We start from the raw sequence: 22,365 nt of genomic DNA, 5'->3' as shown, positions 1-22,365 counted from the left end.
TGGCGATCGCTGATCTTAAAACAGCGATAGCAGAAATACTGGGCCCAGAACTCAGAACGATCTCCGACAAACTTACCGAGTTAACCACGGCAATTGCGGGCTATGAGGAGAGATTTAATGCCATTGAACAACGTGTCTCGGACCTTCAGGATGGCTTGGTGGTTACTCGGGAGGAGCTTCAAACTCTCAAGAATACCATCGCTAAACATACCGAGCACCTAGAAGACCTGGAAAATAGGTTGAGGCGCTCAAATCTACGATTTATAGGTCTACTGGAGACGCTGCTAGACAAAGATTTGCTGCGTTTTCTTGAAGAATGGCTCCAAAAAGAATTCAATCTTTCGCGAGAACATGGCCCCCTGCGCGTGGAGCGGGCGCACTGTCTAGGCCAGAAGAAGGACTCTGACGCGCGTCCACGAGTTGTAATCGCAAAAATTCTAAACTTCGCCCATAAAAGCGAAATTTTGCGAGCATCTAGAGTTGGGAAGCCACTAATTTATGAGAACCACAAGATCCTAATTTTTCAGGATTTTTCGGTGGCTCTGACTGTGCAGCGACGACAAATGGCCCCCCTTTGCACTAAGATTATTGAATCCAGGCTGCGGGCCACCTTGATTTATCCTGCCTGGCTGTGAGTTGTGACCAAGACCGGGGTTCGCTGGTTTACAGAGGTGGCTGCTGTCCAGGAATTCCTGCGCACCACCACCCCTCCTACAGCCCGGAGCCCTCGAGGAGCATTGGAGGGCCCTTCCTGAGCAATAGCAGAGCTATGGTGCGGGAGACTTGGTAAAGTTGCTGGCTGAGAGGCCTACTTTCTCGAGAACTTGGCGCTTCTTTCCAAAGGTGGAGATTCTACTTTGGGTAGGGCTCTTGAACAGACGGATTAACACCTTCGGATTGCACAGAAGAAACATATTACCAATATTTGTTGGTCTATCAGTTGCTATAATCGTTATATATTTTACTAGTCTGTTGATACCTGTATGAATTGGTGTATTGGCTGTTCGATGAAACTGTGGTTTGTTCATGTTCGCAGTGGATGGGGTTGGGGGCAGGGGGGACTGGGGGGAGGGGAGGGTGGGCTTTTGTCTGTATGGCTGTGACCTCCAGCTACTGGGTTGATGGAAATTAGGGGGAATCGGGGAGTAATTGGATGGATGTGGGTCAGGGGGGTTGGGGGGGGGGAAACCATGCTTTTCAATCAAGATACTATGTTCCATGCTAGCTAACGCAGGTAACTCCTTATCTGTTGCAGATGTTTTGCGTGGAGGCCTCAGCTGGGGGGGGGGGGGGCTTTCACGTAATTATTGTATGTGTACTATTCCTATTATCATTGATCCAATGTCATACCTATGCCTAAGGGGACTAGGATATTATCCTGGAATGTCTGTGGCATAAACTCCCCCATTAAAAAATAAAAAATCTTAACTCATCTAAAAAAGAAACAGATTGATATTGCTATGCTTCAAGAAACCCATTTAACTGATAAAGAACATAGGAATCCCTGTAGGTGATGTTTATTTTGCTTCGGGCTCCTCACATTCCTCAGGAGTGGTCATACTGTTGAGTAAACATTTACCTTTCAATATTCACAAAGAGATTACAGACCCTCATGGTCGATATATACTTTTGGAAGTTCAACTATATGATGTACACTTAGTTTTGTGTAATGTGTATGCTCCCTCTACATATACTTCTGAATTCTTTCGGAATTTGCAATGTTTACTGTTACCCTATATTAATGATTATATTCTCATGGGGGGAGACTTTAATGCTATTAGGGATCTCCAATTGGACAAATCCAGGGCCACCCCAAGGGATAGAGGAGCTGGTGGGGGTCTGGTACAATTAGAACAGTCTCTTCAGCTAGTGGATGCTTGGAGACTTCTAAACCCGTCAAATCGTGAATTCACTCACCTCTCGAGGGCACATGACACGTGGTCTCGCCTAGACTACATTTTTGTTAGCAGCTCCCTATTTCGGATGCTAACTGACGCATGCATTGGGGATATAGTGTTATCAGATCATGTACCAATATGGTTGGATTTACACCTGTCCAAGACTCCGGCCTCTCACAGATTCTGGCGATATCCAATTTTTCTTATGGAGGACGCTGGGTTTCATGAATACCTTTGTTCTAGGCAGAAGGACTATGCCCAACTTAATAAAGAGCATGTCTCCGATCCAGTGCTGTTTTGGTATACTGCCAAAGTGGTACTACGAGGTGATATTATTTCTTATATGGCACACCGACAAAAAATTTTAGATAAATGTCTCCTTACACTTAGCAATCAGTTACGAGCAGCTCGACGTAAATTGAGTACTTCGAATCTTCCTGCTGATAGAGATGCTTAACGTACGATTCAAGGGGCAGTTAACACTCTGCTTCACCAGCGGGCTAAAAAGAGCCACCTTTATTATCAATTCCGTTTATATCAATTTGGGAACAAATCGGGTATACTCCTCAGCAACTTGATTAGGGCCTTGAGTAAGAATTTCCTTGGTATCATTAACTATCTGTCCCGAGGCTGCTCGAATAGCTATTCGAGCAGCCTCGGGACAGATAGTTAATGATACCAAGGAAATTCTTACTCAATTTTGGACTTTCTTTACTAAATTATATAGGACTGAGGGCTGGGATCAGGATGCTTGCACTAAATTTTGTGCTAAGTTAAACCTGCCTACATTGTCGATGGCACAGAAGGCTAGGCTTAATGAGCCCATTGCTGAAAATGAGGTACGCTTAGCCGTTAAACAAGCAAAATGTTTTAAAGCCCCTGGTCCAGATAGTTGTACTTCCGAATTTTATAAATGTCTGGGAGATTTGATCAGCCCACTTCTGACTCAAGTCTTCTCAAATTTAATAGTTCAGGGCACCTATCCCTCGCATACTAATACTGCTCATATAATTCTCCTTCCCAAACCGGGCAAAGACACGCATTCACTTACATCATATAGACTGATTTCTCTCATTAACGCTGATCAAAAGTTATAGGCTAGTTAGTTGTTAGTTTGATATTGAATGATTTGTATGTATTTTATTATTTTTTAACTGATTACTGTATAATTTTATGTTATTATTTATAGGGTTTCATTTTTAGCTGAGTTTATTTTATTTTTACGATATTTTATTTGTTTTTAGGACATGTCGTTAAAGACAGTCTGTTGTTTTATTGTAAACCGACTTGAAGTGTACACAATATGTTCGGTATATAAAAATGTTTAAATAAACAAACAAATAAATAAATAAATAGGCTAAGATCTTGGCGGATCGCCTGGCTGAGATGCTTCCATCCCTGATTGGTCACAATCAGATGGGCTTTGTCCGTAAACGCTATGCTTTGACTAACATTAGGAAGCTTATTGCAGCTTCCTTATGTAGCTATGGAAATGAGTCAACAAATGGGAGATTCATATCTGTTGATCAACTTTGATGCAGAGAAAGCGTTTGTCAGGGTAGAATGGAATTACTTGTTTTACATTTTACAAAAAGTGGGATTTGATGGATTATTTTATGATGCTAGCCAATTATTGTACAAAAGCCCCACAGCTGTTATCAATGCTAATCAGTCACAGTCTGAGGTATTTTCAATTTCTCGAGGAACCCGTCAAGGATGCCCCTTATCTCCACTATTATTTCTATTACAATTAGAACCCTTACTTCTATCTATTAAATACTCCGCTGGTGAGAGGTATAAAATTACAATCTGAAATCTTTAAATACTCAGCGTTTGCTGATGATATAATGGTATTTCTTACCAAGCCACAAAACTCTTTACTGCTCCTCATGCAACTTTTTTCAGATTTTGGTCATTTTGCGGGTCTCCGGCTTAATTATTCTAAATCGGAGGCCCTGGCGTTTCCGGACAGCCTTCGTGAATGTTGGATCGGAACGTTTCTATTGCAATGGGCACAAGGATCTCTCAAATATTTGGGGATAATCCTGCCAAGCTCTCCAAGTGAGTTGTATTCAGTTAATATTTCCCCCTTATTGCAACACACAATGGAGAAGCTTCGCATGTGGAGGCCCTTGCCTCTTTCCTTAGGAGGCCGACTCAATCTGTATAAGATGTTAATTCTTCCTAAGTGGCTATATCTTCTGCAAAATGTACCGCTATACCTAAACTGCAGAGATTTGCGAGTGCTTGATAAAGAGTTACGGATATTTCTCTGGCGTGGGGGTAAGCCCAGAATTTCTCTGGCGGATCTCCATGAGAGATGGGAGGCAGGGGGATTGGGAGCCCCGGACTTAAAGCTCTATAATTTGGCAGGGAATTTACGTTTAATTAGGGATTGGATGCTTGATCAGTCCACTTATCTCCATGTTACGGCTGAGCAAGCTTTGGTGGCTCCTTTGTCCTTCTTACGTTATTCAGGCTCCTGCCACTGACATCCCTCCATTTCTGATACATTCCCCTTCTATTAAGCCACTGCGACTCACCAGGAGAACGCTTACACGGAAGTTGCAGATACCTCGGATGTGTGCTTATTTGCTGTCTATTCAAGGTAATGGGGCTTTTAGTCCTGGGTCATCAACTGTGGTGTTTCAACAATGGCGAGACAAAGGCATTACTTATTTAGGTCATTTGCTTAATTCAGACGGTCAGTTGATACCCTTTTCGGAATTACGATCAATGTACCAGCTGGGAGCAGCTCAGGTGTCCATTATCTTCAGATACAACATTACTTTCAGTCTCTTCCATTAGATACTGGGTCCCCTAATGTATTTGGTTCCTTGAATAAAGTGTTGAAACTGGAACAGCAGAAACCACTATCTTTGTCCCAATATCATAAAACACTCAGAAATCTTATGTATCATGAACTCTATGTGGTTCTTGCAGATAAGTGGACGAGGGAGGGAGTGTTCACTCTTACTGTACCCACCCTGCGGGCTTGTTTTAGGCGAGTGTCTCAACTCACAACTAGTATGTATTATAGGGAAATGCAGTTTAAGTTTTTAAGACGAGCTTATATCTCTATGCAGCTGGCGTTTTGCTCAGGAATTTCCACTTCGGCCCTTTGTGGCAAGTGTCATAAAGCACCAGGCAATTTATCTCACTCTTTTTGGGCCTGTCCTCCCATAAGGAGGTTCTGGGGCCGTATTGCCAGCTACTTGATGACCTTATTAGGAGTAACTTTCCCTATTACTCCGTTGGGTTTTCTTTTTGGCTGTTTTTCCAGTTTCCCCTTGAAAAGAGGCCCTCGACTCTTTGTTCATAAGGCATGTCTAGTAGGGAAAAAAGTGATATTGATGAATTGGAGGTCTGCTATGGCGCCCTCATTTTGGACATGGCGCAACCAACTCCATCATATGCTACAAATGGAGGCTCTGAGTTCGAAATTAACACCTCAGCACCGAAGGCGGTTCCTATTAATTTGGAACTCTTATTTGCAATCATTGCCGCATCGTTCCCGCAGTTTGCTTTTCAATGATAGAGCACCCTTTAGTGACTGAACTGGTTCTATATGCTGTCTTCTGTGGGACGAACGTCGACCAGTTGAACAGAGGAACTTGGACAATTGATGGATACCATGGTTCAATCTCTTATTAATACTAGCGTGGACTGGGGTAAGGGGGAGGGAGAGAAGGGTTGGGCTTGGGTGGTTGGGATAGGGTGGGCGGGATCAAAACTTCCACACTGTTTAGTGTTTCTGTTTATGATTGGCTCGGATGGGGCTCAGAACATAACTCCTCCGTGCATATTGTGTCTGTTCATTTGCATGTTGAAAACCTAATAAAATTGATTAAACTGAAAATATATTATCAGAAACTAACACACCATTTTTAACTAGGAAAGAACGTCAATTTTTGCAAGTGCCATATCCGCACATTCCCATTCTGTATGGGATTCCGAAAGTGCATAAGACATTAATAAGCCACCTTTAAGACCTATTATCTCCAGTAATGGATCATTGTTGGAGCCATTGGCCATTTTTCTCGACAAATTTCTGCAAGAACATGTCAAAACTATGCGCTCTTATGTACAAGATACAACTCAAGTTCTCAAAAAATTACAGGACATCACTTTACCTTCGGACCAGACTATATTGGTATCCATAGATCTAGTATCTTTATATACTAATGTATCACACACTGTTGCCTTGGATGTTGTTTTGGAAGTTCTTTCTTCCCAACCATACACGCACCGGGTACCAAGGTCATTTTTATTATCCATAGCTCAACTGGTTTTGCAACAGAATTATTTCATGTTTTGTGATCAGTTCTATCTACAGATCCATGGGATTGCTATGGGGTCTTCAGTGGCCACATCCGTTGCCAATTTGGTGATGAATAGATTAGAAAGTACACAAATCTACAAATCTCCATATTTTCAACATGTCAACTTCTGGGTCTGACATATAGATGACCTTTTATTTTTTTGGAACTCCAGTGAACAGAATTTAAAACAATTTCTGGAATGGCTAAACACCATGGACATCGATTTGAAATTCACTTCTCAGTTTGATTTTTTTTAAATTCCATTTTTGGATATTTGGATTATTAAAGATGGCACTCACATAAAGACTACATTGTATCAGAAGACAACAGACAGAAATACCTTATTAAGGTATCATAGCTTTCATCCTAGGGCATTTAAAAACGGACTTCCAGTTAGCCAATATTTTCATCTGCATCACCTATGTTCTTCTTTGGAGGAGTTCAAAAAACAATCATATGATTTGGCTATACGATTTTTTGAACGGGGTTGTCTGTCATCAGCAATACGAGATGCCTATAAGAGAGCATTATATTCGCCCAGAGCTTCTTTGCTGGAGTATCAAACTAGATGTACTTCACCCCCACATGTCTGTGTTTTACAGCACACAGACAAATCATCAGCTATTGTTCAAAGCATTCATCGCATTTGGCACATTTTACAATTCCATTCGGCATTCGTTGAGGAATCAATGATAGCGTTCCAAAGAGGACCCAACATCAAAAATCAGGTTATTCTTGCTGCCCTGCCTAATATTGGACAGCCATCTAAGGATTCTGGTCATGAAGCATGTGGAAAGTGTGACATGTGTTAGGACCCAACATAAAAAAATCAGGTTGTTCGTGCCGCCCTGCCTAGTATTGGACAGCCATCTACGGATCCTGGTCATGAAGCATGTGGAAAGTGTGACATGTATTTATTGACTGTACAAGGAGCCATCTGGCAACACCTGATAACTGGTAGAAATGATAAGAAATCATTTCACACTGATTGTAATTCCCACAATGTTGTGTATGTGTTGCAATGCGCCTGCCCTCAACTCTATGTTGGCCGTACCTCCCGACCAATTAAAGTACGGTTGGGAGAACATCGCAGCCGCCTGCACACACGAAACATAGAAGCTCCCATTGTCAAACATTGTTTAACAAAACAACACACTTTCGACCAACTACAATGGACAATTTTGGATATTGTTCAAACATCTAGCAGAGGAGGTGACACCCGATCTCAGCTAAATTATAAAGAACAACGTTGGATTTTTAATTTGTCATCGGAATTTCCATCCGGTATGAGTGAAAGTGCTGAGTGGATGACGTTGGTTTAAAGAGCCCTTCTTGTTTCATTGGTCCACAAACTCATAGTGATTGGTTGAATGATGAGTCTTAGGAGTATTTAAAAATTTAGTTTAGTTCAATGAGGGATCCTTCGCAGACGCTATGGCCATGGTGTTGTAATAGGAAAACATTTTGCCGTTGAAAAGACACGTATGTATAGTGTTATCAAACTTCCTGATGAAATTGTGTTGATTGTGGGCACTTTAATTATACGTTTATTTTGTAGAAAAATGTAAAATGTTTAATTGTTAAGGCCCCTGACGAAGGTCTATGAAACATGCGCTGTGTCAGGCTATATACCAGTGCCATAGGTGGGAAGAAAAACCAAATGATAAGTGTCTTTCTTCATTTTTGACTTTTAGAAAAAGTAATTAAATATTATAGAGGTGGCGTGGAGAAATGTAAGAGTGGAGCAGGTATAAATTATCACTTTGGTAAAAGTGTGGTTTAACTATATAAGTGAATGTTTCATTTAATGCCATTTTGAACGTCATACCTTCCACTCACATATGAGGGTTTCTCCACCTTACAAATTATTATTTGGTTTCTCCCATGTGGTTTTTTATATTTTGATGAGTGTTTATACCACATGTTAACCAGTTCCCAGTATTATAGGTTCCATAAGGAGACATGCTTTGTGGCTCTCATTAAGTATTGTCACTGCCATGATTGGGCTACTGAAAGGAAGAGGTGCAGAGTGTGAGAACACTCTCAGTGACTAGTTCTGGCCACTCCTTAGTGCCATTCAGAGCCCAAATAGGAAAACCTATTCCATGCTGCTCACTCCCAGTTGCAAGGCTATTTGGCTAAATAATGGTTAATGGATCTGTCCTCTAGAACAGTGGTTCTCAACCGGTGTGTAGCGACACACCAGTGTTTTCACCAAGCACACGCAGGTGTGTCGCCACACTTCCCGGTCTCCTGCTGACCCAGCTGCTCCCCCTATCCAAGCAAGATAGGTTCTCCACCTGGGCTTAAAACGCTGAAAGCTCGGGTGGAATGTGGCAGGAGAGCAGGAGTCAGCGGCACCGGCATGCTCTCTTCTTCCCACCCCCCCCCCTTGCGGCCCAGAAGAGGAAGTGGTGAGCAGCGGTTGTGTGTGCGGGAAGAGACCTTGCTAGTGCGCTCAGCATCGGCCCGAAGAAAAGAGAGGCGCAGCCTGAGGAATGAGCTGTGCGGCTCAGAGAAAAACGAAGAGTGTTGTCAATCCCCATGGCCGATGGGACTCCTTGCTCCGCGAGGGCTGAAAATGAAGTAGATTGCTGCTGCCTTTAGGATTAGAAGTGGAGGAGGCTGCTGCTGCCACTAGCTCGGGGGAGAGTGAGTGAATGAGCAAGCATGTGTGTTTGAGATCCTGTGTGTGTGTGTGTGTGAGTGAGATAGCATGTATGTGAATGATTGAGAGCCTGTATATGTGAAAGAGAGTATGTGTGTGATTGAGAGCTGGTTTAGGTGAGGGAGCATGTGAGTATGTTATCGAGAGCATGTGTGAAAGTGAGAGAAAGACAGCATGTGTGTCTGTGTGTGAATGAGAGCTGGTTTAGGTGAGGGAGCATGTATGTGATTGAGAGCCTGTGTGTAAATGAGAGAAAGAGAGAGCATGTTTGTAAGCATGTGAATGAGAGTCTGTGTGTGAGAGAAAAGGACAGCATGTATGTGTGTGTGTGTGTAAGCCTGAAAAGATAGACAGCATGCGTGTAAATGTGTAATTAAGAGCCTATATAAGTGAGAGAGAAAAAGCATGTGTATATGTGAGCGATTGTGAGCTAGTGTGTGAGAGAGAGAGAGGAGAAAGTTGCAAGCAAACCACCCCTCCTGCTAATTCAAAACAATCTCAGGGCACCTGGATATCAAAAGTTCCCAGGTATGCAGAGCAAAACATTTTTTGTATCCTTATTATTTTTCATTACTGGGTCTTTGTGTCTGCTAGGGATGTGAATCGTGTCCTCGATCGTCTTAACGATCGATTTCGGCTGGGAGGAGGAGGGAATCGTATTGTTGCCGTTTGGGGGGGTAAAATATCGTGAAAAATCGTTAAAAATCGTTAAAAATCGAAAAATCGAAAAACCGGCACATTAAAACCCCCTAAAACCCACCCCCGACCCTTTAAATTAAATCCCCCACCCTCCCGAACCCCCCCCCAAATAACTTAAATAACCTGCGGGTCCAGCGGCGGTCCGGAACGGCAGCGGTCCGGAACGGGCTCCTGCTCCTGAATCTTGTCGTCTTCAGCCGGCGCCATTTTCCAAAATGGCGCCGAAAAATGGCGGCGGCCATAGACGAAAAAGATTGGACGGCAGGAGGTCCTTCCGGACCCCCGCTGGACTTTTGGCAAGTCTCGTGGGGGTCAGGAGGCCCCCCACAAGCTGGCCAAAAGTTCCTGGAGGTCCAGCGGGGGTCAGGGAGCGATTTCCCGCCGCGAATCGTTTTCGTACGGAAAATGGCGCCGGCAGGAGATCGACTGCAGGAGGTCGTTCAGCGAGGCGCCGGAACCCTCGCTGAACGACCTCCTGCAGTCGATCTCCTGCCGGCGCCATTTTCCATACGGAAAATGGCGCCGGCCATACGCGTATGGCCGGCGCCATTTTCCGTACGAAAACGATTCGCGGCGGGAAATCGCTCCCTGACCCCCGCTGGACCTCCAGGAACTTTTGGCCAGCTTGTGGGGGGCCTCCTGACCCCCACGAGACTTGCCAAAAGTCCAGCGGGGGTCCGGAAGGACCTCCTGCCGTCCAATCTTTTTCGTCTATGGCCGCCGCCATTTTTCGGCGCCATTTTGGAAAATGGCGCCGGCTGAAGACGACAAGATTCAGGAGCAGGAGCCCGTTCCGGACCGCTGCCGTTCCGGACCGCCGCTGGACCCGCAGGTTATTTAAGTTATTTGGGGGGGGGGTTCGGGAGGGTGGGGGATTTAATTTAAAGGGTCGGGGGTGGGTTTTAGGGGGTTTTAGTGTGCCGGCTCACGATTCTAACGATTTATAACGATAAATCGTTAGAATCTGTATTGTATTGTGTTCCATAACGGTTTAAGACGATATTAAAATTATCGGACGATAATTTTAATCGTCCTAAAACGATTCACATCCCTAGTGTCTGCTATTTTAAAATATTTTATTGGTATCTAGAAATTTTTGATATGAGTTTTTAATTATTGGATATTCCATTCATCCGCTGTTTTGAAATAATCTGTTCTTTTTGTTAGTATGATTTTGCTGCTATTGATTTTATATTTCTTGATTTGTTTTATAAGGATGGGTGATGTTTCTTTTTTTCCTTGGTTACACTGCATACAGAGACTCTGGCTTGTTGCGGTTTCCAATTCAGTTTTTGTCTGCATGCTGTTGCTATCCCGGTCGCCAGACTAGCGACCGGGCGCTTACCTCCGTGCTGAGGCCCCCGCTCGTGTCGTGCTCCGCCGGGGTTTCAGGCCTGTGCAGCCGCATGGCAGCGGCATCTCCCTCGTGGAGACGCCGTCGAGGCCGATTCTAACTCCTCCCCCCTGCCGAGGTACGCGCGCGCGCGAGGGGACAGCATTTGTAGGTCCAGCACCCGGAAGTGCTGAACCGCCCCTTTCCTGACGTCAGAGGCTGGCTGGCTATATAAACCAGCTTCAGTCTCTCTTACCTTGCCTTGCAACGAGGTCGCTCCTGTGAGTACTTAGTTGCTTCCCTGGATCCTGCCTTGCTCCGTTCCTGCTTGTTCCAGTCCTTGTTCCTGTGGTTCCTGCCGTGCTCCGTTCCTGCTTGTTCCAGTCCTTGTTCCTGAGGATCCGTTCCTGTTTGCTCCTGTCCTTGTTCCTGTGGTTCCGCTTCAGGTTTTCCAGCTTTTCGTCTTCAGCCAGCCTTGACCTTCGGACTTCTGCTTGACCCTTCTTGTCTTCAGCCAGCCCTGATTTTCGGACTTCTGCTTGACCCTTCTCGTCTTCAGCCAGCCCTGACTACCGGACCTCCTAAGTCCCAGCGACCCGGACCCCTACGGGCTCCTCCTGGGGGGGTCTCGGGTTTCCAGGGCGAACACTTGCTCCTACCCGCCAGATCCGTACCGCCTCCCGGCTCCTTTTCCATCGTCTGGTTTCCACTATCCAGACAGCCGGGCCAAGGGTTCACTAAACAGACTTTTCATAACACATGCTTCTAGTTATGCGTTTTGGTCTCTTTCTTCTTTGTTAGGTGAGGGTCAGCACATGTGATTCGGGTGAGGTTTTCTGCTGGCGTGTATTTTCTGTGTAGGGCTCTATAGCAGCCTGACTTGGTCCGTTTTCCTAATAGGAGGTGTATTGGTGTCTTAAGGCCTGGTGTAATATTTTCAGTGTTGCCTTTTCTTAGGTAAGGTGGTTACTGTTAAGTGCTGGAAATTGGTGCTGTTTTGGTGTGGGATGTTTCCTGTTTATGCAATTTCTGTTCAGATACAATATGTATCTTTTCCTTGTGTCATTCTTAACAATAAAAATAATACTGGACCTTTATTTTTATTTCCGCCATAAATTGTAATGAGCAGTGTGTCACACATGTGAGCGTGGTCTGTCAGGTGTGTCACGATGGGAAAAAGGTTGAGAACCACTGCTCTAGAACAGTGGTTCTCAACCTTTTTTCTGTCGGGACATACCTGACAGATGGTTCTCACATGCGTGACACACTGAACATGTGATCATCACCAGGCTAAATGTAAACAAACACTCTGCATTCCACAGGAACCCCCTCGACCCCCAACAATGGGTGCAGAGCAGAACTAGGACATTCCCGTTTCAATTTACCATACAAAAAAAGATATTTCTGGTGACATCTCAATAACAGCAACATAAACACTCTCTCCTACCAGGTGCAATATCCCTCCTTATGAATAAACAGTAATTTACCACCAATGCATGTTCTATTAAGAAAACACAACAAATAATATTGATACAAATGCCTACATGCTAGTAAAATACTTCACCTCGGTCACACACATAGAATAAACCTTCACCAAGTACAGAAAGACCACAAATTACAAATATGGAAACAAACTGGAATGGAAACCCAAAAAAGCCACTCTGCATTCTGTGCAAAACAAAAATAAAGCACCTATCAGACTTCCAGGATCTGAAATAATGTACACAAACTAATGTGCACAAAGTTACACCTGCATTATGGAACTCAAACAGTAACAACCCTACCTATGAAAAGTGTTTAGTAAGATTCTGTAACAAAAGGCAGCACTGCAAAAATTACACCAGGCCCTAAACACCAATACACCTCCTATTAGGAAAACAGAACAAACCAAGATGCTATAGATCCCTACCAAGAAACGACAAGCTCACAGAACACCCTTAGCTGGGTCACATACGCAGAACACAGACAGACTCTCACCAAATACAGAATAAAGTGACCATAAAGCTAATGTTTTTGTTTTTGAGTTATTTTACTGCATGCAGAGTTTGGCTTCTAGCTGTTCCAGTTCAGTTTTTGTTTCCACATTTCTAATTATACATTCCCCGAGAAATATAAAATAATTCTAAAACTAGAATATAATAAACCACCAGAGATTTCTCCGGTTCATGGTCTTGGGCGAACATTACCAGTTTTGGGCACTCCCATTCGGTCTGGCGACGGCTCCGCGAGTGTTTACCAAGGTGATGGTGGTAGTAGCCGCAGCCCTCAGGCAAGACGGGATTCTGGTTCACCCCTATCTGGACGATTGGCTCATCTGGGCGAAGTCGGAAACTCTTTGCAAGCTGGCGGTCCACACAGTGTTACATCGTCTTCATGCCCTTGCTTGGGTAGTCAACTTCGACAAGAGTCATTTGAGGCTGTCCCAGAACTTGCATTTCCTGGGCACACATTTCGACACGACTGTGGGCAAAGTCTTTCTACCACAGGACAGGATGCTCAAGTTGATGGTGCAAGTGCGCCGTCTTCTGGATCTCCCATTACCCACGGTTTGGGACTATTTGCAATTTCTTGGTTCTATGGCATCTACTCTAGAGGTGGTCCCCTGGGCTTTTGCGCATCTGTGACCTTTACAGAGAGCATCGCTTTCCCGTTGGGATCCCAAGTCCAAGGAGTTTCATTGCCTCTGCCCCTCATGGAGCCTGCCCGATCCAGTCTCGAATGGTGGTTAGTCCCAGCGCACTTACAGAAGGGAATGGATCTCAAAAATCCACAGTGGATAATTGTGATGATGGATGCCAGTCTTTTCAGCTGGGGTGCAGTCTGCCAGTCACAATCGGCTCAGGGACAGTGGACACTGCAGCAGGCCAAGTGGTCCATCAATCGCTTGGAGGTAAGAGCGGTTCGTCTAGAGTTACGCAGTTTTCTCCCACTGGTTCAGCATCAGTCGGTGAGAGTTCTCTCCAACAATGCGACGACAGTAGCATACATCAACAGACAAGGCAGGACGAAGAGTCATCCAGTCGCCACAGAGGCAGACAAGTTAATGGCCTGGGCAGAACGTCATCTGCGTCGTTTAGCGGCATCTCACATAGCCGGAGTGGAGAACGTTCAAGCAGACTTTCTCAGTCGCCAACAGCTCGACCCCGGAGAGTGGGAGTTGTCCGGGGAGGCGATGAGACTCCTCACTCGTCGGTGGGGGACACCCCGACTAGACCTGATGGCTACAAGCATAAATGCAAAGGTGGTTCATTTTTTCAGTCAACGGAGGGAGCATGGGGCAGAAGGGGTAGATGCACTGGTCCTCCCATGGTCCCAAGACGTGCTCCTCTATGTCTTTCCTCCGTGGCCATTAGTAGGAAAAGTCTTGCGATGGATAGAATCCCACAGGAGTCCCATGATTCTTGTGGCTCCGGAGTGGCCACGGAGGCCATGGTTTGCAGACCCTCATCAACCTGGCGGTCGATGGTCCCTTGCGTCTCGGCCATCTTCCCAACCTGCTTCGGCAGGGTCCGGTATTTTTCGAACAGGTAGCTTGCTTCTGTCTAGCGGGTTGGCTTATGAGAGGCGACAACTGAGAAAGAAGGGTTACCCGGAGGCGGTTATTACCACCCTGCTCAGCTCAAGAAAAACCTCTACTTCTCTTACTTATGCTCGAGTATGGAAAGTCTTCGATACTTGGTGTCGCGCTTGCATGTGTCTCCGCGACAGGCCACTGTAGTTAACATTTTGGCATTCTTGCAGGAAGGTTTAAAGAAGGGACTCACAGTTTGCTCCGCGTTCAGGTCGCGGCGCTAGGCTGTTCACGAGGTATAGTTGATGGATCCAGATGTGGCTCATTTTTTGAAGGGGCCAAACATTTGCATCCGCCGATTCGAGCTCTCTGTCCGTCGTGGAGTTTGAATTTGGTTCTTTGTGGTCTCTGTGACTCTCCCTTTGAACCTCTTAAGTGGGCCACCTTGAAGGATTTAACTCTCAAAACGGTATTTTTCATGATGATCTGTTCCGCTAGGCGTATATCGGAGATTCAGGCCTTGTCCTGCCGTGAACCATTCTTGCGCATCTCAAATTCGGGGATTTCACTGCGGACAGTTCCATTCTTTCTGCCAAAGGTGGTTTCCGCGTTTCATGTTAATCAGTCATTAGAGCAGCTGGCGTTTCCGGATTTAGATTGGTCTTCTCCTCAGGCTAGGGACTTGAGGAGGCTTGATGTGCGCCGCGTGCTCTTACAATAGTTGGAGGTGACTAATGCCTTTCTTCTCTCAGACCACCTTTTTGTCTTATGGAGCGGTCCTAAGAAGGGCTGTCAGGCTTCTAAGACTACTATTACGCGATGGCTAAAGGAAACCATCGCTTCGACATACATTTGTCGTGGCAGACCAGTTCCTGATGGTCTGAAGGCTCATTCATTTCGCTCCCAGGTGGCTTCATGGGCTGAGAGCCAATGTGTTTAGCTGCAAGAGATTTACAGAGCAGCGACTTGGAAATCCTTGCACACTTTTGCTACGCATTATCGTTTGGATGTTAGGGCTCCGGATGTTGAATCCTTCGGCAGCAGTGTGATGCGGGCAGGACTCTCCGGATCCCACCCCATTTAGGGCAGCTTGGGTACATCCCAGCAGTTTGGACTGATCCTGGTACGTACAGGGAAAGGAAAATTGGTTCTTACCTGCTTATTTTCGTTCCTGTAGTACCAAGGATCAGTCCAGACGCCCACCCAGATACTCTTTCCGGAGAGCCCGCTCACTGGTTTTCTTGTATTTCTTTCTTTGCAAGGTTTAGGAGACTCTGAAGAATATCCATTTCTCCATGTTATTTTTTCCTGTATATAGTTTTATTAATCTTGATCTAGTCATTGATTGTCCTATCTCCATTCTATTATTTCTGCTTTGTTATTCAATATACTGGAGGATCGCAGGCGGCACACTGGGTGATCATAGGGTGCCTTGAACTTTTTTCTCTGACTCCACCTGCTGGAAGGGAGACACAACCCAGCAGTCTGGACTGATCCTTGGTACTACAGGAACGAAAATTAGCAGGTAAGAACCAATTTTCCTCTTCCTCTTCCGGGCCACAGGGGCGGGAAGAAGAAAAGGTCACGTTCCTGTTGCCAGCTTCCACAAACTCTGCTGCCATTCCCCTCGGGGCTTGAATGTGCTGATACCCCGGGCAGGAACGGCAGCAGTATTCGTCTCGCTGAGGTGAAAGGGGGGGGGGGGGGGGGAAGAGCAGCGGGTGCACGACACACCTGCCAGTGCTTCGCAATACACTAGTTGAGAACCGCTGCTCTAGAAGCTTAACCAAATTTTTTTTAATTCAGCCAAACTACTAGCCTCTAGCAGCAAATTCCATAGTTTAATTATATGCTGAGTGTCCTCTAATCCTAATACTATTGGAAAGAGTAAATAACCATTTCCTAGCGATTTGGTCTACATAAGAACATAAGACATGCCACACTGGGTCAGACCAAGCATCCATCAAGCCCAGCATCCTGTATCCAACAATGGCCAATCCAAGTCACATGTACCTGATAAGTACCCAAACATTAAAAAGATCCCAAGCTACTATTCCTTATTGATTAATAGCAGTTTATGGCTTCTCTAGGAACTTATCCAAACCTTTTATAAATCCAGTTACACTAACTGCTGTAACCACATCCTCTGGCAATGAATTCCAGAGCTTAACTATGCATTGATTGAAAAAGAAATGTCTTCGATTTGTTTTAAAGGAGCTGCTTGCTAACTTCATAGTAACATGGTAAACGAAGGCGCATAAAGATCAAAAGGCCCATCCAGTCTGCCCAGTAGTAGGTTCCAACTTGGAATTTGATTTACTTTGCATACAATGGAGACTCATATATTGACTTTCCATGGTATGCAAATTTATCTCATGCATATTTATTGTAGATATCCTGAAAACCCGACTGGCTGTGGGGTCTCCAGGGCAGATTTGGGAAGCCCTGCCCTAATTTATCTAGCCTCTTCATAAGGAAACTGCTCTAACCTCTGTCATTTTTGTCATCCTCTTTTTCACTTTTCTAGTTCTTCTAAATCATTTTTGAGATGTGGTGGTCAGAATTATGCCCAATATTTTAAGTGCAATTGCACTATAGCTTGAATAGGCAAAATATAATATTCCCTGTTTTGTTCTATGTTCCTAGAATTCTATTTGTTTTTTAGCTGCTGCTGCACACCGAGCTGAAGATTTCAAAGAATTGTCCTGAATGACTCTAACATTCATTTGCTGAGTGGTAACTCCTAGAATGGAATCCAGCTTTGCTATCCATAGTTTGGAATATTTTCCCTAACTACATCACTTTGCACTTGTCTACATTTAATTTTATCTACTATTTAGTTGCCCAGTCTCATAAGACCCTTCTGTCCCTCAAAGTCAGCTTGCAGTTGAATAATTGTGTATCTTCTGCTTATTTGACCACCTCCCTCTTTACTCCCTTTTCCCAGGTCATTAATTAATGTTAAATAACACAGATCACTGATGCACTCCAGTAGTTACCTCTGTTCATTTGGAAAATTAACCATCCAATCATACTTACTGTTTCTTATCTTTTAACCAATTTTCAATCCACAACATTACTTATTACTACTACTATTTATCATTTTTAAAATTCTACTAGACATACGCAGTGCTGTACAGATACACATAAAAGCATACAATACAAACATACATGACAAACAAGAGTCTATGGGATGTGTATTTATTGTAGAGAAGTGATTAAGATTTAAAAGCAGCATCAAAAAGGTTTGTAAGCAGGATTTGAATATGGTTAGAAAAGAAGCATGATGCACTAACTCAGGAAATCTATTCCAGGCATAAGGCACAGCAAAGTTGAAAGCACGGAGTTGAACGTTGACGGAGAAGGTCACAGATATTTAAGAGCGACTTGCCAGATGGACAAAGTTCATGAGTAAAACTTTAGGGAGAGAGAGAAAAAGTAGTTAATGAGGAGCTAAAGAGTAAATACATTTGTAGACGAGTAAAATAAACTTGCTGTGAGAGGAGCTAGTAGTGCCTTGAGTAAGATGTGACTTGAGAAGGGGGTTACATGGTTATAGTAACAGTGAAGGAAGATAAGTTAGATAGCCATATTTTGAATAGATTGCACTGGAAAAAGATGGTTCGTTGGGAAGCCTGTGAAGAACACATTGTATTAATCTACAAAGAGAGAAAAGGGAATGTGAGTTTTGCAGGGAAAGGCAAGAAGTTCCATCTTGGCCATAAGAAGTTTAAGGTGGCACTCATGTCAGATAAGCAGGCTGAGATATAAGACTGGATTCTTGGTGAAATTTCTGGTGTAGAGAGGTAGATTTGAAAGTCATCAGTATAAAAGTGGTGTTGAAAGCTATGGGAGGAGATCAAAACACCGAGGGAAGAAGTGAAGAGAGTAAAGAAAAGTGGAGCCAGGTCAGAGCTTTGAGGCACACTGACTGAAAGTGGAATAGCAGTGGAAGAAGAACCATCAGAGGATAAGGTAAAAGTACGATAGAGAGTTAATAAGAAAACAAAGATAGAGCACTTTACAGAGTGTCAAGGAGCAGACAATGATCAACGATGTCAAAACCAGCCTGTAGGTCAAGGAAGATGAGAACTGAGCAGTAGGACATTGCCTCCTATCCCAGGGCTTTTTCATTTCCTTAGGAGTCCCAAATGAGGGACTTTGCAAAATGCTTTTTGAAAAAATCCAGGTATAATATATCAACCGACTCTTTTCTATTAATGCACATCTATCTATGTGTTCAGTGATTTTGTTTTTAACAACAGCTTCCATTATATCGCCCAGTACCAATGTCAAGCTCACCAGTCGGTAGTTTCCTGGTTTATCCCTGGAGCCCTGTTTAAAAATTGTCATATTTTCTATCCTCCAGTCTTTAGGCGTAATGCCAAAATTTAGTGATATATTACCAGTAACATGTCTGTTTCATGTTTGAGTTCTTTCAGAACTCGAGTGAATACTGTCTGGTGCTAGTGATTTGCTGCTATTTGTCAGTTTGCTATAATACATTTTCTACTTTCACCGTGATTTGCTTCAGTTTCTCAGACTCATCACCTTCAATGAACAGTTCTAGTATGGGTATTCTTCAAACATTCTCCTCAGTGAAGACTGAAGCAAAGAATTTATTTAGTTTTTCTGCTATTTCCTCGTCCTCTTTGAGCACCTTTTTACTTCTTGGTCATCTTGTCATCCAAATGACTTCATTTCAGACTTTCTGCTTTTGATGTACTTGAAAACTAATTTATTTGGGTTTTTGTCTCTCTAGCTAGCTTCTTTCCAAATTCTCTTTTGGCCTTCCTTATAACTATTTTTCATCTAGCTTGCCAGTGTTTATGCTATTTCCTAATCTCATTTGAACTTGCTTTCCATTTTTTTAAAAGATTACTTTTTTGGCTTTTATAGCCTTGTCTTCCTCACTATGTAATCATGCTAGCAGTTATTTAATCTTCTTTCAACCTTTTTTTAATGTATGGAATACATTTTGTCTGAACTTCCAATTCACAAAAAAACACTATTATTACAAAACTTTTTCACCTTTCTCCCTTATTAGATCCCAAAACCTTATTAGCTGTTCAGGTATACATTAACTGCTCCTTTTAGTTTTTTTCTAACAAAATTTTTCATTTTATCATAGGCTCCTTTTTTAAAGCTAAATTCTACTGTGGTACATTTGTTAAATACTTTCCCTCTGATGATTATTTCAAACTTGAGAGCATTATAATTAGTATATCCAAGCAGCCCCACCACTGTTACCCCTTGCAGTTTTTTGAAAGCTTACCATTTTCAGTCATCTTTACTGTACCACCTTGATATATCCAAAATATGGATCTAACATGAATAATTGGTTGAAGAGATTTTGAGAAGCAAAGCATAAGAGCATATGACCACAATAATGGGGGGGGGGGGGGGGTGTCACAGACAGATGGACAGACATAACTGGGCCGTAAGACCTGTTATAAAAAGGCCCGGCTGATGTGTTGGTAAATTTATGTGCATAAAACTTGTGTGCATGTATAATTTACCCGGACTGAGCAGAGGTGTTCCCAAAGGTGAGGGTGGGCAAGAGTTAGCACTTAGGAACACACTTTTCCATCTTGAAAAATATGCAGGTAAAAATTAGCAAAAAGAAAGCCTGTACACAAATTAGCAGGTGTAATTGTGTGCAAGCAGTTTTGGTGGGATAATTTACAAAGTGAAGACACACATGTAATTTCATTTTGAAAGTTGGTGTAACTTATGTGCATAAAGTATTTGCCAGCTAACTTATGTGGGCTGTTACACAGTTACCCTGTTAATTAATGGCTTGTGATGCAACAGAAGACAGAAGACATTAATTATTTATTTAAGTGTTTTTATATACCATTGTTTGGAACTGGCCTTCACAACGGTTTACAAGAGAAACAACAGTACATAGAACAGCTAACAGGTGCATGGAACGAACGTAAATAAGATTACAAAGGGAAATGGAAAGGAATGGAGCTAAGAAACAGGGAAGATGATATTATGAGGAGATTAGGTACTACTAGAGCTTTGATGGAATGTCACGGTTAGTACAAAGGATCGTGCATATGACAGAGAGACTGCAAGAGAAACTACTCCATAGTGCAAATATTAATGCTTTCTGCTAGTAAAGCCACAAAAAAGAAAAACTGGAGCAGATTTTTTTAATTCAGGATCATGCCGTCATGACTGTCTGTGGCTGGGAGTGCTGTTAAGATAGCATTTACAGTAATTTCTCAATGGCTGGCTAAAACCACAGCACCTCAAATAGATCCGAAGGGAGCTGCAGAAGGAGGGTGCTGTAGCACTCACAGGCCGATGCAGTATCGTGCGCTGAGCCTCGCGCACAGGTCAATGAGCGCTTAGATGCGCATTTTGGACTTGCGTTCATAACCCCCGATGCAAAACAATGTCCAAACTCGTGCATAGCTAATAGTGCTTATCACATGTAAATTCCATGTAGATGAGGCTATTAGCTATTACCCCGCGATACAAAAAATCCCCGTGTGCCCAAGGCGCACTTTTTAATCTGGCAAATTTTACACCTGCCCGGAGCAGGCGTAAAGTCTTCCCATTCATCAAGGGCTTAACTTAAAAACAAAAAAACTGCTTTTCTGTGGTTCCTCCTACTTAGAATCATCACGATACTAAGTAGGAAGAACCACAGAAAGCAGCACCATTAAAAAAAATGTCTTGACGTAAAAGAAATTTCAGGGCGCACAATATACATCCACAATATACACGCTGAGGGCCATGGTTATAGTGCATGCATATTGTGCCAGTAAATGAGCTGCTGCTGGATAAATTGAGAATCCATTTTGGCAACCTACACACACACACAGGATACTTAATATTAATTTATTCTCTGCTTCACGTACTGCCGATTTGTCCATTCACTGACACGTTATTGAAAAGGACAAATCGGGAACAGCCTTGCTGGGGGTTGGAGAGGGAGCTCTGGCCAGGCTGTTGTGGACGCACAGCCACTTCTCCTGGGTGCCCAATACAGAGCACTAGGGACGGACAAATTATCCATTGCACGTCCCTTTTAGCTCGGAAGCTCATTTGCAGATTGCATCGAACACCCAGGAGAGGTGGATGTGCTTGTATTCAAAAAACTTGACTTCATTTTGGACGTATGTTTTTTACGCACATAACATTGCAAATGCCTGTTAATATTCCTGTTGAAATTGATCAGGGACCCAGCATGCTGGCCGTCTCATGAAACTTGTCTTTGAACCATAAAGAAGAAAGAATCCGGGTCAGGATTGGGATGGAATGAACGGAAATAAAAGTAAAATGGAGTTGATTGCATGCCTCCAGTTAATGTTTTTAAATTGGTCCTGGTTTTTGTTTTTCAGGTGGAACCAGTTAGATTTGGCCATCGTGCTTCTGTCTGTCATGGGCATCACTCTGGAAGAGATTGAGATCAATGCGGCTCTGCCAATCAACCCCACCATCATCCGCATCATGAGGGTGCTGCGCATTGCCAGGGGTAAAGGCAGGGAGCAGACAGTGGGAGGTCTTGGAAGCGCTATAATTAAATCAGAAATGCAAATGAGGAGGAGTGGGAGAGGGGAAATTGCAATTCTGCATCCCAGTCTGTTGCCAATCAATCGGCTTTTGAAATAGTTGCCAAGCAACCGGGCAACCCTACTGCCAGGCAGGGGCACAAAGCCCAGGTTTTGTTTCTCTTTTAAACGCTGCAAAGAGTTTCCCCCTGCCCCTGCCACACAGTCAGGGGAATCGAGGGGGAGGGGAGGGAGAGAAGGAAATGAGCTACTGAGGGTGCAGTTTGAGAATTGGGGTGAGGGTCAAAATTAAGGCTGACAGCAGTTAACTGAGGCCAAAAGAGGGTTGTTTGTTGGGGTTTTGGGGGGGGTGAGGGACTGAGGAGGATAACTGAGGTTGGAGATGGAAGGGAGGGCACTGAGAGA

The 22,365-nt window shown here is 43.8% G+C and overlaps 1 protein-coding gene across 1 annotated transcript in view; it reads left to right on the top strand.

Moving 5' to 3' along the window:
- Positions 1 to 22,365, top strand: part of CACNA1I (calcium voltage-gated channel subunit alpha1 I) — a 592,517-nt gene that overhangs the window by 482,448 nt on the left and 87,704 nt on the right. Inside the window, 1 exon segment of the mRNA XM_029587119.1 lies at positions 21,790 to 21,923. Within this exon segment, the coding sequence (XP_029442979.1) occupies positions 21,790 to 21,923 (134 nt within the window).

Source organism: Rhinatrema bivittatum, chromosome 2 (assembly GCF_901001135.1).
Source record: "Rhinatrema bivittatum chromosome 2, aRhiBiv1.1, whole genome shotgun sequence".
Taxonomy (NCBI): Eukaryota; Metazoa; Chordata; class Amphibia; order Gymnophiona; family Rhinatrematidae; genus Rhinatrema; species Rhinatrema bivittatum.
This window is presented reverse-complemented; position numbering and strand designations above follow the sequence as displayed.